The sequence below is a fragment of the Apteryx rowi genome, unplaced genomic scaffold (genome assembly GCF_003343035.1).
Source record: "Apteryx rowi isolate R43461 unplaced genomic scaffold, aptRow1 scaffold_23, whole genome shotgun sequence".
Classification (NCBI taxonomy): Eukaryota; Metazoa; Chordata; class Aves; order Apterygiformes; family Apterygidae; genus Apteryx; species Apteryx rowi.
Genome location: NW_020448641.1, coordinates 4731102 through 4749607, shown reverse-complemented (window position 1 = coordinate 4749607; position 18506 = coordinate 4731102). Strand labels below are relative to the sequence as shown.

Sequence of the window (18506 nt, the reverse complement as noted above, 5' to 3'; positions counted from 1 at the left end):
CAGCCAGGGCTCTTGCTTCCAACCCAACAGGGAAGCTTGCTGACGTGCCGGCGCTGCTCCGCAGTAAAATATCCCCCTTCTCTCTGATCTCCTTAGCTTACACGGTAGAGGACCCTCTTATTTCCAGAAGGGGTCACCTGTAGGGTTCTCTCATGTGGCTTTTGGTCACTGCCTCAGGAAAAGACCAGACCATGAAGACCTGCTCCTTCACAGGCAAAATCCACTCCACAGCGAGGGATCTTCCTTGTGTTCTGGAGGCAGGGAAGAGAAGCAGCTTACAGACAAAGCAGGGCTTTGCACCCTGACCTGGTTCCTCAACAGTTCACCCTGTGTGTGCATCAGGACCAGCATACCCAGCCTGTGTTCTTCACTGGAGTTCAATTGGCCTGGAGAGTCCAAGCTGTCTTTGTTGACAGTCTTGTGACTTACAAAGCGAATTCCCTTCACTCTTCACAGAATCACAGAATCACAGAATGGTTGAGGTTGGAAGGGACCTCTGGAGATCATCTAGTCCAACCCCCCCGCTCAAGCAGGGTCACCTAGAGCACGCTGCACAGGATCGCGTCCAGGCGTGTTTTGAATATCCCCAGAGAAGGAGGCCCCACAACCTCTCTGGGTGACCTCTTCCAGTGCTCTGTCACCCTCTTAGCCTTTTAAAGCCTGGCTGAAAAAAAAGAAACAGCAGGGTGGAAGAGGAGGGGGCCTTCCTGTAACATGCAAAGCTCTGACACAGTGCATGGTGACAGCTCAGCTACTGAGCAAATGAATTTGAGTGTCTGAAGTGAATAGCTACTGTAAATCGAGCATGCACTGTTGTGGCAAGTGCTGGAAGTATAGAGAAAAAATACTCCTAAGCATCTAGTTCTCACACATGTGCAGAGGCATTTACTAAGCCACAATAACTGTGCTGCAGGGTATCTTTTGCCTTCTTTTTGTACAAGGATTAAGGAATGGCTGCTTTGATGAGCGATCCATCCTGATTGCATGCAACCTGTTAGCATTCCCAGTTAAAACTGTTTTAAAGAGAGAGGAAAGGCAAACAGAAAACAGATACCACTCCTTCCTTTAAGCCAAGCTTACTATTAACATCTAATTACATGCAATACATAGTCAGCTCCGTTTGCTTTTGCCAAGCTGCTTGGTTTTGGTCTCACAGGAGGTGCTTGCCCTGACATGGATGGAGGCTTTGATTAGGAAGAAAGAAATGCTGTTGAAGGGGAGAAAGTTTGACTAAACCAGGAGACTTGCAGCACGTTGCTGTCTCTGCTGCTCAGCTGCTCTATGACCTTAACCAAGTTACAATATAAGCTGATGCTTTGGTTTCCTTACTTTTAAAAGTTGGGGGGAAGGGGGAGGCAAACATTTTCCTACTGTGGACCATGTTTGGAGACACAAGACTGCAAAGTGCTAAAGTACAGCCATATAACTGCTCCAGTATCCTAACGACAGCTCCAGAGAAGTAGCAGAATATATACATTTTTCCTATCTTTTTGAGCTCACCTAAAGAAGAGAAAAGAGAGCCCCTGCCCCGGCAGAAAGCAAGCAGCAGCTGTGACACTGATGCACTGAAATGCAGGAAACACACTGGAGCGCAGGAATGCAGTTACATAGCTGTTTGCAAATTAATGGCTAAATCAATTAAATGAAAGCATGGGACTTCTCTTGAGGAAAGTCTAGTCACAAATGCAAGGAGAAGGGGAGGGACTGGGGAGTGGGGATGACATAATCACGTTTGCGAATCACCAGCAGCGTGCTTGCTTTAATCCATTAATGGGGTTTTTATCTGTGATCATAAAAAGCAGGTTACATTCAGCCTGGAAGGGAGTGAGGGCTGGAGGAGGGGAGGGGGAGAGAAAGAGCAAGAGAGAGAGAGAGAGAGAGCAAGAGAGGGAGAGGGAGAGAGAGCACATTTCACTCGCTGAATTGCTTGGAAGCTTTGGGCTGATAATTAGGGATCTCAGGAGAGCAGTTTTTCAGAATAGCCTGCTCTCCTTTGGATGGACCGAATGGAGACAGTGGTTCAGTCCTGCTGATATTTTTTAAGCCCTCCTCGCAGTTTGATGGGCATTCCCAGAGCTTTTGTGCATGTCTCTGAAAGCATTGACGTGGAAAGGAGCAGCGAGGAGGGGGAGGTTGGAGAAAAAAACTGCAGCTCTTCTAAAAATACTGAGGGCATGCAAGAGTGCGAGCAAGCTGGGGAGGAGGGCGAGGTGAGAGCGCCTTGCACCATGTTCCCCGGGTGCCAGCGTGGTGCAGTTTCGGAGATGTTGCTTCCGTGACTGGACGCACCATGAACATTTGGGAGGTGACCCTGGCTTTCGTGGTCGTGGTCCTCATCCTCGTGTCCCTGCTGTCCAACGTGCTGGTGCTGATTTGCTTCCTGTACAGCGCTGACATCCGCAAGCAGGTCCCGGGATTGTTCATCCTCAACCTCACGCTCTGCAACCTGTTGATGACTGTTTCGAACATGCCCCTGACCTTGGCTGGGATCATTTACAAGAGTCAACCAGGAGGAGATCAAGTTTGCCACGTTGTGGGCTTCTTGGAGACTTTTCTGACCACGAACTCCATGTTGAGCATGGCAGCTTTGAGCATTGACAGGTGGATTGCTGTGGTCTTCCCTCTAAGTTATCACTCCAAGATGAGGTACAGAGATGCTGCTCTCATACTGAGCTACACGTGGTTACACTCGGTGTCATTCCCGATAGTGGCAGCTTCTCTCTCCTGGGTGGGTTTCCATCACCTCTATGCCTCCTGCACCCTGTACAACAAGAGACCTGAGGATAGGACACAGTTTGTGATTTTCACTGGGGTCTTTCACACGCTCAGCTTCCTCCTCTCCCTTATAGTCCTGTGTTTCACATATCTAAAAGTGCTGAAGGTGGCACGGTTTCACTGTAAACGGATTGACGTGATCACTATGCAGACCCTGGTGCTGCTTGTGGACATCCATCCCAGGTAAGGTGCCTGTGTGTTCAGCAACTGAGAATATTCACTGTAGAGGAAGCAAGGACTAGGTTCAATGTTATGCTAAATACAATCTGATCTGTATCACAGCAGGGGATGGGGAGGAGAGAGAACAAATGTCTTTCTTGCCAGTTTCTATTCTGCATGTTTCTTTTTACTTGTGTTCATTTTCCCTGTTGCAGAAATAACTCTTCTTTGTTATGCTTTGGAGCTTGCTTTGGGAGGGAGAGCAAGAAACAGGCAGTTTTGGCTGGGCATGCACTTCTCTTTGAGATAGTAATCAGATCACTATCCTTCGTCTCAGAAGTTGGATTTAGCATTTGATAGATTCATATTTTTTGCCACTGTCAATCCAAAATGTACCTGGGTCTCACTGAGAGGCAGCAGTCTGAGAGTGCACATGTCCTTTTGCTCAGGGAGYTCACAAGGGAAGCTGGGGCACTCCGTGCTGTTCCTTTGCCCAGCACTTCCCTTCTTGCTGTGTACTCTGTAACTTTATCTTTCCTGAAGGAAGGATTTTAAGGAAATGACTTTTGCAAAATAGGCATGCTTGAATGCTTATATTTAAATCTAAATGAGAGGGACTTAAGTAGCAATGTTAATATGACGAGCAAGGGGTGTGTAAAGTTCATTTCGAATGAGAGTCCTTAAGCAAGCCCATTGTGCCCAGATGCAGGAGGAGAAAAGTCTCTGGGGGCTGCGAGAATAACGGGCTTGAAGGCAAGCACCAAACAGGTATGAAGGCATATTGGGTTGCTGTGCAAAAGAGTSACATCAGAGATTATGCATAAACTATAAATCTTGCGTGAAAAGGATTTGTCTGGATCTGGAAGGGAAGCAGACTTGGCTGAAGGAGGGAGGGTGGGTGAGGCAGATTTTCCTAGGTCATTAGGAAACAGGGGACTACAACTGTAAAGCTTGAGGAGAGAAAGTCTTGCTACATGGAAGCCCAAGGGCGATCCTGGCTGAGGAGCTAGGGAAGGCATCTGGGTGCACAGGGGCAGAGGAAGTACGAGTGTGCGTAGCCTGAGCAGGTAACTGTGCCCGTGAGAAGCAGAGAGGATGAAACAGAGAGGACCGAAGCAGGGCTGGCTGGCAGGATGCGGGATCGGGCTAGTGAGAAGAAAGCAGCAGGTCAAGCCAGAGTGATCTGCCTGGGCTGGGGGATTTGGGCAGTGAAGGCACAGAGCTGAGGCAGGCTGGGCAGGGCTGGGGTTCAGACACCCAGCAGTGTCCGGGCTTGGGGCAGAGAGGCTCCAGCTAGCCAGGGCAGATGGGGCTACGACCAGCTGTGATAGGCACAGGGAGGCCAAGCAGATGAGTGATTCTGGAAAGGGGAAACCAGGAGGACTAGCCGTAGTGTGGAAAGAAATGAGTCTGGCTTATTCGGAGGAACTAGTTTGGCTTAAGGGAGAAATGTGTGCCTGGAGCGTACAGCTGGAAAGGAAAGGGTCTGGATGTATTTGCCTGGGGAAAAAGGGAGAGGATGGTTTGGCTAGGTGCGGTGACAGAAGGAGATCAGAGCGGCAGTGAGGGATGTCTGCACTGGGTGGGAGAAACTCTGCCAGAGACTGAAGGGATGGGAAAGCTTTCAGAGAAATGCTGGCAGGCTGCAGTGCAGGGAGGTGTCTGACACGGGGGAAGAAGTCTGACTGGAGCAGAGGGATGTTGAGGGCAGCCGAGAGGGCAGTCCCGTGCCAGACATCCCGCCTGAACCCTCCTGCTGTCCTGCGCTCTGCGAGCTGGAGGCAAACGCACACTCTCTCCATGCTCGAAGCAGTTTGCAGCCAGCCAGGAGCTGAGCAGCAGGACCTGAGCACATGTTGCTGTCCTCAAAAAAAGGAGGTCATGTTTTTGGGATTCCTAACCCTGAGGCCAAGAAGTCTGCAAGGATCAGGGCAGGACAGCACCCTACTAGAGGAACAGAGACATTTGCTCATAATTCTCCAGTTAAGCTGTTTGGTTTCTATTTTGACCAAGAATGTGGAGCAGAATTTTCGGTGAGTCCTGTTACTGCTCTTGAGAAACACACGTATAAATCTTCCCTTATCCACCTAGTCATACTGAGGAATAAACACCCTTCTACCCTACGTGCTGTCTGGTTGCCTCGATCACTCTTAGTGTCTGTTCCTGCGCGCACACACACACACACACAGACAACAGCTATTCCCAGGGATTGCCACAGACCCACTGGGACTATTTAGAATATCAGTCGTTATGCCTATTACTTTAACTATGACTGGATTGGACAGAAAAGCTTAGAAAAATCAATGGATTTTTTTTCTGGCCTAGGTTAACTTGAGGGTGTTCCTACATTTTGTAAGCATCTCAATGAAGGGTTGATTCAAAGAGGCTGAGGGCATCGCACTGCCTTTATCGAGAGGAGACAGAGTTGTACAGGCACTTTGCTACCAGTATCCATTATTAACGATTATTACTTATCTCCTGTATCAGGTTATTCCATGCTTCTCTCTTAGGAGAGTTTTATGTCCCTTTTTAGCCAGCAATGGTGGCTGATTCCAACTTATGGTGCTGCTGCCTTCACGGGCGGCACAGGTACCCAGCTGAAGCAATTAGACCTTGGATTAGCTTCTAGGCTGTGAGAGCCTACACAAAGGCTGCAGGGCCTCCAGTAGTAATCAGTTCATAAAGCTCTGACCTAACACAGGCATAATTTGCAACATATAAGTGGTGTCAGTGACTTGTCTTCTGGATTAGAGCCTAAAAATTAGGCTGAGATTGCCAAAGAAACCTACAGGTGTTAGATTCCTAAATCTRTTATTTCCAGTGGCAGGCAGATAAATAAGTGTATGACCTGTATTCTCTGACACAGGTCATATTTACTAAAGAACAGTGGAGATGGGCTGTGTTAGACAACACTTTCTCAAGGACGGCTCTACATTAGTCATTCTCTTTAAGGAGTGCTATTCAGACAGCTTTCCCTGCTCTGCAAATTTGAATTTGGGTGAGCAGGCAGGATGTTCTCACGCTACGTTTCTCTCTCCTCTTGAGCAGTTTGTACTTCAGCCTTTCTCTCCAACTCATTTTTCTCATACAGCCTTATTCTGGCCTTCATTTTCCCAGACTCCCCTTCTCTGCCCARATTCTCCATATCACATCTGTCCCCCATTTCCTTTCTCCTTTCCCTTCCCTCAGCCCATCTGTCCACCCCTATATTTCATGGCAGTATATTAATTTCCTTCTCCACCACTGTYGTCTGTCTCTTGCCCATTTTTTTGGTGTAAGGTAATGGGGAAATGAATCAAAAAGGTCCTTTCCCATTTAGAACTCACTCATRTGTCTAGAAGAACCTGTCCTACACAGCAAGGCAATACAGTAGTATATACATAACTAYAGACATGAAGGTTTGGTGTTTATTCTGGTGTCTAAGAGCATAGACAGGAATGCCAGAAGGATGAGCATGAAAGAACAAAGCTCTCCGCCTCTGACTACCCTGACTTTTCTGTTTTTTGCATGGTCTAGTTTCAACCCTGAGAAATGCGTATGGACACTTTTCTGCTTCCTGTGACTCAGAACCCACCCRCAAGGCAGTTTAGCAATAGGAATTATGACAGATGGCTTTATTACCTGTGGCTTGGAAAGCCACAAGTGATCTTCTGAAGATCATTCACAAGGAGTACAAAGGAAACCTCCAAAATCCCACACAAAAYTGTGCTAATGTTTAGGGCAACATGTCCTTTCAACTTAGCTTAGGTATTTTTACTGGGACTGTTTTTTCTTAGCTTTGTTCCTAACACCAGCTTATCTAGATTATTGTGAGAGGTTTGTGCAAGAATTCACTTACGTTCTTAACACATGTATTTCTTAACCCAAATTATCTATATTGTCTTTTTGGTGTATCCAGCTTTACAGATCTTAAGGTCCAGTATCTCATAAGCTTTATTTAAAATACCAGACTTTCAAAGGAGTATAGCACAGATTTTCCAGCATATTCAAATCAAAGCTTAGTCAATAATCCAGTTCTATTACTATTGTCACTACTGAACCTTATGTATGTGTTCTTATCTAAGCACATGTAAGTATATCTATGAAARCAAAATACCTAGCTGTGTGCATGTCTCTATATGAAAGCATGAGATAAAATACCTTTCCCTGTAATGTGGCATTTATTGGCTWCATCTGGAAAAGCTGAACAAAAGAAATTGGTTTAAGACCTCAGAACTTCCCAAGCCRTGCATAAGCTCCAGGAGTCAAAGACAACTTTGTACATGCTAAATACAGTGTGGAAAGATAAAACTAGGAAAACTGCTGGAGGTGAAAAACAAACAAACAAAACCCACCCTAGCCGGACCTACTTTGGAGATTTCTTTTCCTATACTGCCAGGTGCTTGAGATATCAGAAGTCCAATAATGCAGGTCATAAGTGAAACTGTAGAACCTCTAAAATCAGCTGTCTGCATCTAAAAATACTTTAAGTTCTCCATCTGTTGCACAACTGAAAGCACATCATAGGTTCCCTGGAAAAGGTGAAAGCTTTTTTCCTTCTCGGACTGAGAAACCTGCCATTTCTAACTGCAAATAACTCAGACATAGAACAAGTAACATTTTTAGATGCTTTTTCAATCTACTTAGGCATATTCTTTAAGTGTGAGGTGATTTGTTATTTCAAAAAAGACAAACTTTTTCCACTGCTTTTTGTTCATTTTTGCCATCCTGGTAGCTGCTTCAGGGACTGGTAAAGTAAGGYCATATATAAAATGGAYCAAAGGAAATGCTTTTCCTTTAGCRTAATCTAAAGGTAGCGCAAGAACTCACTGCCATGGAGGTCACTGAAGCACGGTGAGATCCTCAGGACATAACAGGCAYTTAGATGAAGATCAAACATTTGCAGTTACAGTATGTACCGGAAGGACATGGGAATAAACCTCACAGCTATTAACGTAACTGAGTTTGGAACCTGACACCGAGGCATCAGGTATAAAATTTAGWCTAAAACCGTTGCTTCCCTCCAAAGCCCTGTCGGCGCAGGAGTTAGTTACACAAGCGTGCAGGCGAGGAGGACCGGCTCTCGCTTTGCCGCTCTCCAGGCAAGCAAATTGGCCAGTKCCCGGGGGGTTTTGCGGCGTGAGCGGCACCGGCACCGGCAGCCCTGTGCTCTCCGCTTCGCAAAGCCTTCAGCACGGAGCCCGCTGAGAACCGCACCAGCCGCGGGAAGATTTATGGCCAGGCGGCTCACAGCCGTGTAATATAACGGTCGCTCCAAGGCCGCGCTGAACGGGTCTAGTATGTTTTTCCTGTTATGTTTTYATTGTGTTTTATTGCTTATCTCTCTGGGAAGTTTCTCCTACCTGTGATATTGTTGTTTGAATTGCTGTTTCTAGGGAAGTACCGTGCTGCCTACCCCACTCTGGATATTTTCCAAACCTCTTTGAATATCACGAGGGAAACTGTGGCCTGCAAATACAGCTTAAATTAATTCAGAAAAGAGCTATAGCTACTTAACCCAAGGCTGAATTCCACCGATTTCACTATRTATAAATAGATATAATGAGCGTGTGCATATAAATATGCATACATATATTTCTCAGTAACTCTTTTTCAAGGGTAAGACGACTGTACAATGCATTAATACTCAGCGTTGTCCCACATAAATGCAGTGCACCTGGTATTGTCCTCTACGGACACCGTGCTCACTGGAAAGATTGATTTCAGTCACTCCGTAAATAAAGCCATTAAACTTTGCTACGTGATGTTACGATTCATGTTCTTGTTTGTGTTGAATGTCACACAGTGTAAGAGAACGTTGTCTAGAAGAACAAAGGAGACGGAGGCAACGAGCAACAAAGAAAATAAGTACCTTTATTGGTACTTTTATACTTTGCTTTGCACCTTATGTAATTACAAGGTAAGTGTGAACCTACCTACTGAAACAAACTCTAACTCGGAAAAGTAGGGCACTGTGAACCAGAAGCAGAACGCTAATCCTCAGGTCCCCCGTAGAGATTTTGTCCATTTTCTTGCACTCCTCTAACAGAGCGTGCATTTACTGAGCTAACAGAACTACATATATTTCATGGTACTTATTCAATACAGTTCTGATGCAGTCTGGGGGCAAAATTTTGTTCAGTCAGCTRAGTTGATGGTGTTGGTCACAGGAGAGTGAATTCGGAATTGGTCCACAGAGGCCAGTGAATCAGATTTTTAGTCCTTTTTCGGGACAGGCAGTCAGCTGCTCCTCAACTGCCTCCCCAAATCAGGGGGACGAGCTCTGGGGTAAGACAGTAGTTTGAACAAATCAGACAATAATAGTCTGGTCAAACAAGATCAGACCGAGGTGAGTATATGACCCACAGGCTTAAGGGGAATTTTGTCTGACTGAATAGGGTTCTTAGTCATAAACAGAATATCAAAGCTGTTCTGGCTTATAGCTAAAAAAATTCTTGTGATTTATGGTCAGATGTCCTCATCTATCCTAAGCTTATCTCTAGCTTATCTTTGAAAATGGTTCCTGTGGGAAACACAAAATTACTCCTATGAGACAAAAGTATTAAAAAGTGAGTATATCCAGATAAGCGTTATCAAGTTATTGTAAGGAAATTTACAACTAGAATTTGTTATTAAAAGACTTTAGAAAAAAATGAAATGCTGCTGTTGTTTTATGCAGAGCAGAGGGAGAAAAGAGGTATTTTTAAAGTACCACCTACTCCAGTTTTATCAAACAGAAATTATCGGGTCTGACTTCAGCCAAACGCAGTTCCATCATAAAAATAAATCATTGGAGATATAATTAGCTGAATTAAGTCTCAGTATAAGTGATCAGAGAGCAAAAAACAGGTTTTTCCACTTTGGTATAATATTCTGAATTTCCATTTCTAACTAAATAATTTATAAGAACATCTTGTAGCCTCCTGTTACAAATGGAAACCTCCATGCAACATTAATTTTATGTTCATGATAATAATAACTAATTAATTCATGCTGTTTATTTGTAATAGAATGCTGCAAATGCATTTGTAACAGCRTTGCCATATTTATCTTCACTTCAGCTTAACAGCTGCAATACGACACTCCACACACCACACGCCCTAACCGGGTACGACACGTTCTCTAAGTATGGTCATTTAGTCTACAGTCTCAGACTATAAAATATCAGAGCATTTGTCTGATTGCAAATGGTTAAATTTCACTTTGTGTTGGATCGCCGAACTTAATAAAAATCACTGCAGTCGTAGTCATAATAGCTTGAGGCTCCGTCCTGAGCGCCACTGACTGCGCTAACCAGACTGCCAGACTATTTTTGTGCTTCTCTACAGGCATCGCAGGCCAGCGTTTAGGCACCATCTCCACACTTGCTCTTCAGTCTGTAGCACCCTCATTTGTGTTTGGATGGCATACACGAAGCTTTGATGCCATCCCCAGCTAATGAGCTGTTTAAGCCCTCATTTAATCCCCCGCTTTGCCATTCCTCTGCCATCAGCAGACCCTAATCCTCTGGGAATGTGTTTAGCCCTCGCTGGGCTCTCTAYGCTTTACACTGCTCTTTGAGGTTGCATTTGGAAGTCCTAAGGTACAGAGGAGGGGTTAGAAAATCCTGGCCCTCCTCCTTTTAGTTTGCATAAGGATCACTTAGGTATTCAGCCAATATAGAATAGCTCTAATTAATAGGAGAGAAATCTGCTCAGATCCTGATCCGAGCAGGGCATTCCCCTTGGATAGGAGAGACCGAGGTTAAAGCCCAAATCAGGCAGATCTGGGCTTTGAACCTCTGTCTTCAGTCTGTGGAGGACTAATGGCTTTTCCACAGGGAGTGGCTATAAGTAGAGTCAAGATTTAGGGTCCTGAATTCGCAAAGATGCTTGTCCCAGCAGGGGTGGGGTGGTGCACCRGCCAGGCGTGCCAGCCTGGCAATAAAGCCGGCCACTTTCTTGGCCTTTTCTGACGCGCCTGAAGGGATCCCTGCACAACAGGCTGCAGGGAATCCCTCTTTTGGCTCCTTTAATCCCCCCTCGAGGCTTTGCTGGGCACTACAACGCATGGAGGAGTACCCAGGATGGGCGTCGTAYACCCACAGGACTGTGCTTCCGGTACGAGCAAGGGTTGAAGTCAAGGGGATTAGCAGGGTTTTGAGATCAATTATATAAATAAGTATTCTTCTCGGGACTAGGTCYAGAGTGCAACGCACAGGATAGCGGCATCGCTCACTGTTCAAGGCAGCGAATAGACGATAGCCAGTGAAGTGTACCTCTCATTGGGACAGCCAGCTCGAACCAGCAATACTCTTAAATTAAACACGGTCCTAAGTACTTTGGGAACTGAGGCCTCAAAATGGGAAATTGCAAGGCTTATTTAATAACGYGTTTCTACTTCCACACTAAAAACAAATAGTTCTCTCCAGCAATTCTGTGAGTCAGTGAAAGAGCTGTGCTTATAAGCCCAGTCAGATAAATTATTCTCTGGTAAACCAAAGTTTCTTTCAGATTACATTAAAGTAAGATTAGATTAGTTAGCCCTTTTATCAGGAAAATGCCCTTTTAATTGGTTCATTGGCTGACCTTATGTAATATATAGCAGTATGCTCTGACTCTGCTTGATTCAGCTTTCTTACGGTATGACAGAAGTAGCATATTTTATATTCCTAGACATAGCTAGTTTCTTGGTTTGCAATAGTTCTGTTAGTACACATCTCTCTTCTTTTGCTGTGTTTATCATTATGTGATTGAATAACATTATTCAAAACCTATTTTCTCCAAGGAACTTTTTCATAAGAAAAATTAAAATACACCATACCAATTTCTAATATTTATTTCCAGCTGCAGGCGTTTTGCACCAAAATGAAGAATTTTGCTTATGTAAGTTAATAATTGCTGTCAATGTGAGAGCAAATTTGACTTTAATTAAAAAACCTGAAACTACATCAGAAAGAAGTTCATAGTCCCAGGCCCTCAGGAAAAAGGAGAGGATGGTGGAACAGGCAGAAGATTTAAATTCTCTTATGTCATCTCTGGGAGACACCGGATAAACAAAGCGTGCTTTTAAATGGGTTGACTGCCCTCTGCACGCAGATCCTGCTTGGATCTGGACAAGCAAGCTCAGAATTCCTGTGTGAGTTTTGCTCTTGCCTGTTCGTGCATATAAATACGTGATTTCCCTGTGCAATTTTAGCTGGACAGATTGGAAGAATCTGGCTTTCTAGTCTCCATCAAAAGCCGCAGCTGATGTGAGGTAGCGATTTTTTCCTCCTGCATGAAAAGTCTTGTGGTACAAGCTGGCCGGTGCTGCTCTCTGTCATCATATCTTGGTGCCGACAGGTAGTTGCTGCAGCTCTGGGGAACAGCAAAGGGTAAAAGCAAAGGTCTGCAAGATAACAATCACTGAGATGTCTTTTTCTTTTTCAATTAGTGAAGTAATTATTAAAAACAGGGCTCTGTCACAAGCAAGACATCATACAAAAGATACAGTTTACCAAGTAATAAGTGAAAATATAGTAAAATTAACATCAAAATCAACATAAAGCTCATGTATAACTTATTGGTATTATTAACACAACAGAAACCACTAAGGTCAAATTCTGATAGTATTGGACTTGTGTGCAAAAACCAGAATTAGACCCAAACAGAAACATCAGGAATTTAAGCTAAAAGGTTGGATCCAAATTCTTGGAGAAAGGACTGAATTTCTTCTTGTGAGAATAACATCATCTACCAGCTCCAAAATGCAATGCCCATTTTGTTTCACTGCTGAATCTTAAGACATTTTAGCCTGCTTGAGGCTCTTGGGTCTAACCAGAATTTTCTCCATAACTCAGTAAAGTTCTCAAGTTTAAGCAATGTACAATGGATGTGTTACCATTATACTAGCCTTTGAGCTGCTCCTATACGTTTTCAGTAAAATATTTTGCTAAAGTTATTAACGATACATGTTTTCGGTGTTTATTATCTGCAAAAAAGGTCAAGGTAACATTCTCATTTGTTTACTGAAAGTGAAATGAAGTAATTGGAGAGCCATTTGACACCATTGCTCTAGAAAATTGTAAGTTTCTAAAATATTAACAAATTATCACAGCAAAACAGTTTATAGCTTTGAAGTAAAAAGGTGTGTGAAGATCAGATGGTAGAAGAGTGACTTATGAAAGCAAGTAACAGAATTATGTAGCTTAGCCAGAGAATTTAATTTACAGGTAGCACTGAAATATTAATGCTCCTTCCCTGAAAATGTCTTCTTTTTGGCTGAAATGTTTCATGAAAATTGAAGCTATGCATATAATTTCCCTCATCAGTGAAAGACAAAACCCTCTTTCAAAGGCAATAAGGTATATTATATGCCTTGAATGGCTGAGATTGAAGTCTTTTTACCTTAAGTGGAATTGAATGGCTTGAGGTTTGTGTACATTTCTGTACTTTGCGCTTGATAACTACAAGCGTAATTTGCTATCAAAAACAATACACAAGAATCATAAAACATGTAAGGATTCTTAAGGAAACATTATCAAACAAAATATTAAAAATTCTGTTGATAAAAATATAGGCTTTTAAATTGATCGGTCACTGAAAGCAAAATCAGGCCGTCTAGGCTTCCAGCCTCCCACTGCCTTTTTGATGTGCTTTTAAAGGAGATCGTTAACAATTCACGGAACCGAGTGACAGAGACTGAGACACAAGTTTGTCATAGCTTGGTCATTAAAAGCATCCACTGATTTTCTTTAAACTTAATCAAATTCACATCTGTAAAGCGTTCAGCAAAAGTAAGTCAACGAGATAAAATTCAATCAGATGATATTTCAAAAAGCAAAGAAGGTGACATCAAATATGTGAACTGGAGAAAACAAGTTAGGAAGAAGCATAGCTGATGGTAGATTACAAAGTAAATACAATTCAGAAGATGATTAATTTCTAAATAGTCAACTCCCATTTTAGAGCATGTTAACGTGGGTGCTATAAGCTACCTTTTACTAAAAAAGAGAGAATATGCCACCAGCTTGAGTAGAAGATAATTATGTCTGAATTTGGTTCCTACTTTGTAAGAAAGATATCAAGCATGTCCTACAAGGAAGGGTTGAAGGAGCAGCATTTGTTTAGTCAGGACGAAAGAGAAGAGCGACAGATGGCCGTTCCTCGGTATCTAAACGCTGCGTGGAAGGCGATGCTGACCACCTGGCCCACGTGGCACCGCTGGAGGGGCACAAGCGATTCTCTTCAGTACTTTCATAAAATACAACCTGGTTACCTCAAGATACTGAGGTACACTTTTTTTCGGAGATTTTTAAGAGAAGCTGGAAGCTCTGGCAGACCTGTGAGTTTACAGGTCTACTTGAGCCTAACTCAGCTCAGGGAGCTGGGCTAGGTAGCCTCTCCCAGCCTGACGCACCTGGGAGCCCACAGCTCAGTACTTACTGGAGGTCTTCTCCTTTCGTATATAGTCCTTTCCCCTCTTGTTCCCGCTGGGGCACACCTGCCCTCCCTGCGGGTGGTATCCAGTCAGCCACAGAGTATTCTTGGGGTGGCCATCCAGCCCAATAAAAGAAATGAAGAGCCTGAAACTAATTTGTTCCTTGATAACAGGACAGATTCACATAAAGAGGGTATTTGTGACAGAAAGATGCTCCTGTCTGAAACGTGACATTTATCAATGCCTGATGTTTAATTATTTGAAAGTGAAGTTAAGAAAGTATAAAATGAATTGCCAGACCTTGATTTCAGTCAGTGCCCTTGAGCACCGATTCCACTGAACTGTTCACCTAACATAGCTTAGCTTACACTGCATGGTGTTGAAATGCATGCGAACGGATACCAGGAGGTGCTCAGAAACCATTGCAAAATGAATCAAGGAGGTCCTTGCCAGTAAGAATTTGCAAGAGCAGAGGTTTTTACAGCAATACCAAACTAAACGTCCCTAGGTACTGGGATGTTTTGAGTACTACTGACACCCTGAAATGAAAGGCTTGCTTTGCAAAGTTCATTTAGCCTAGAAACTCCATTGCTTGACTTTCTACCTCAGAGTGCATCACTTACTGCAGCATGTACGTTGTGCACTTTGATTAATATTAGCACCCCTAAAAACATCACTGGACAAATGTTCCCCACTTCTAGTGCAAAAGATAACAAAAATGACATCATTTCTAAGGCAAAGCGCATAAAACTATTCTCAGTATTAGTATTACTGGCACCATGATGGTGGCCAAAGTCCCAACAGTGACTGCAGACCCAGTGTGTTAAGCACAATGCAAAAACTTAGGAAACAACATTTTGCCAAGGAGTCTGCAGTCTAGAAAAGACAAAATGACAGAGATAAGGGAAGCTCAGAAACACCGAAGCTCGTAGTCAGTGCTATAACCACTTAAGGCTCCTTAGTCCCACACTCATGCTCTAATGATTGGACCATGCCATCTGCCAGCACTATTTTAGACAACAAGATGTAGTGAAAGTTTACGGAATGCAAATAAAATGACTGAGGAGAAAAAAAATCTTCATCCCTTAGCTGCTGGAAATACTAACACCATCCTCATTGCTGCTGAAGAAACCATGCTTCAAAATGCTCTTTGAAAATGGTTCCTTTGCTGAAGAAACATTAACAATTAAACTATTTTCCAGGCAGGTTTAAGAATACCTGCTGCTGAAGACAGTTTTCGGCAAAGATTTTATTTGCCGTTGCTTATCAGGGCTCTTTAGCAGCACGCACATCCTCCGAAATCGTCCTGCTCTAGAAAAATCAATAGTTTTTCAACAGCTGTGGAGACATATTGAACAGAACTGCCCTTCAGTGCTGCTCAAAGACATGCGAGAAGAAAACCTTGCGGAGCTAGCGATGCCGTGCTATCAGACATGCTGCAAGTCTCGGAACTAAGTGACCTATCTGTGCTAGCGTAGGTATGATATAGGCAGGTAGCATATAACGCTCTTCCTCCCCCCTCACCTGGTGACTTAACATATTTGCCTTGTTAAATTGCCTTGCAAATGTATACCAGTGGCCTTTAAACTGACCTCTTTTTTTTTTAATTCAAGATATATTTTTGCCTTCTGACCTGCAAATAGGGTGATTTTAGCTCACTTCAGTTATCTGTATCTCAAAGATCATTATCTAGGCTCCTGCCATAGGCAAAGGGCAGAGAAAGGTAGAGAGAAATTTTTTCCAGCCTCAGACAGCTGGAGACTTGCGCTGGAAGTACCTGTCTCTTTCCACGGACTCTCGACGGGACCTAGACGATGAGTTCAGACTAGATGCTAGATCAGGGGATAACTAATTTAACAGTAGGGGATATGATTCCCACCAGAGCAAGCAACGACAGTCTGCGTCTCAGTCTCAAACTTTCGTATACAAAATATGGCTTTGTGACAATATTTAGAAAAAAGACACTTGGCTATGTAGAAATTTTTTTTGCAACATATGTGGATGAATTTAATGTGCATGATGGATGCAAAGGTGGTAGTAAGTGTGAAAGTAAGCAGGAAATGTACCTGGGGACATTACATTCCCTTCACTCCCTTTAGGGTAATATAAAGTCTATGATGAACTTCAGCTGCCAGAAACATGATCTTATAACATGCACTATTAGAAAAATGCATACAACATCACTAAATGAAGAAAGCTAAATATAAACTGAGCAGCTTTGCTTTCTAATAAAAGATCTTGCTGGGACTGAAACCCAAGAGTAATCAGAGAAAGTAACACACACTGTGCATATGGATACGTTTTGGCATGGAGACTGAGGGTGTGTTATGTAGTAAATGATTTTATGAGCAGATGCTGCATGACGTTTTTCATGAACAACAAAATTTCTGGAAAGTGTGGCTCTGCTTACCTTAGAGTATTTACGATCCCATACGTAGTATCCACTAGAGAGGAAAAATATTCAGGCTAGGTTATAGTACTCTAGACATAGTGGTGCCCCTTTATCAAATATCTCCATGACCTGAGTGAGCCAGATGAGTTCAAACCCAGCTCTACATCAAAGATATTTGGATTCGGAGTTTTTAGACTCCCAAAGGTGTGTTCTAGTAACAAATAAATAGGCTTTTTGAAGTAAGACTGCCTCATATCTCCTGCTGGAGCTGTTCCGTTTTGCACGCAATTCTTCTACAGTTACTGAGGCAAAGATCAAGAGAGTCTTTTAGGAGACAGCACACCCAGAGCCTGCTGCCAGGCTCGATAAATGCACAGCTAAATGTAATAGTCAAGGATACCTTGAAGTCTGGAGGTTAAGACACTACAACAGGAGACATGTAATCCCATCCTTGGGAAGCAAACCTCAGACTTACATATGCAGTCACAAACATCTATAAGGGGAGCACTATGTTCACATTTTCATGATTCTTTTTTATGTTTTCTTGCAAGTGCCCTAAAATAAGTTGAGGGTTTTTTGCTTTCTTTGGAGGAGAGAAGATGTGAGAGGACATGGGGTTCATTCCAAGGAGGAAAGCTGGGGACAGTCACATTGGTTCATTGGCTTGCAATTGTGCTGTTGCTCCGTATCTTTCTTGCTAACGTTCACTCTTTCCACCCTCCTTTCTTCACAGACTGATTGAATTATCCTCTGTGGTCCCCATCAGTTCCTACTGGGGAATTGTTTCCAAGTGCTTAGCTTACAGCAAGGTTGTTTCAGACCCTTTTGTGTACTCTTTGCTCCGACACCAGTACAAGAAGACGTGGAAAGACATCATAAATAGGATTCTGAAACGAAGCTCCATCAATTCCTCCGCCCTGACGAGCGAGCCCCACAACCGCAATATTCTGCAGCTGAACGAATGACGAGGCCGGTACGGGATCGTCCGGAAATGCAGAACAATACGTGGGTAAAACAAAAGCACCTGGCCTATCCCCAGCAGCTCTGCTCGGCCGACGGGGCTTCGGAGGCAGGCTGCGAGGCGGATCGAAGCCCAGCCTGCCTCTCCCCGGCAGCCCGTGCGACAACCAGCGAGGCAGGCTGCCCCRCGCGTCCTTCCTCCGGCAAAAAGCGTGCTCTCGCTGTGTGCTCCTGCAGGCTTCGCGAGCACAGATCTCCCATTGATATCCAACAGCAGCCACACATACACGGAGGGTGAAAAGCTGCTCCTCTGCAGAAGGACCCAGGAAGGTCCTGGGAGCAGAAAGGTGCCACCATAAGGTTGCTCTGGAAAGCCGCACGGGGCACTTGATGCTGTGCTTTTCACTGGCTCCTGCCAGCGGGGCTGCCACCTGGCTTTACAAAAATAACCCCAATCTGGCTGCTTGAGTAGACCCCATAGAAAAACCTCTAAAGAAATTCATAGCAAAATCTTTACCTGGATACCCATACGGTGCCCAGCATAGCGTTCAACCTCTTTTGACAGATGATTTTTTGAACCATTCTGTAGAACTGAAAGTAGAGACAATCCTTTCTGTAGTACACTACAGGCTGGATTCAGCCAAACCTACTATAAATTTTTAAGTAATTTCCACGCAAACCTATTAGTTTTCTCCCCATTAAATTCCAGGGGACTTTTCATCTAAAAATGGTAGAGAGGATGGAAAGGTCAGGATGCCTATTGCATTCAAACCTCTTTCCAGTAGGTCTGAGCTATAAAGAAATGGATTTTGCCCAAAGGCTGCAGAACAAGGTCCTGAGC

At 43.8% G+C, this 18506-nt stretch overlaps 1 protein-coding gene across 1 annotated transcript; it reads left to right on the top strand.

Annotated features, from left to right (window-relative positions):
• The first annotated feature begins 2290 nt into the window (after window positions 1-2290).
• On the top strand, window positions 2291-17670 carry GPR26 (G protein-coupled receptor 26). Its single transcript, XM_026065686.1, has 3 exons — window positions 2291-2958; window positions 8720-8833; window positions 17439-17670. Exons 1-3 carry the CDS (start codon window positions 2291-2293, stop codon window positions 17668-17670), a joined length of 1014 nt encoding a protein of 337 aa, XP_025921471.1.
• Window positions 17671-18506: the final 836 nt, after the last annotated feature.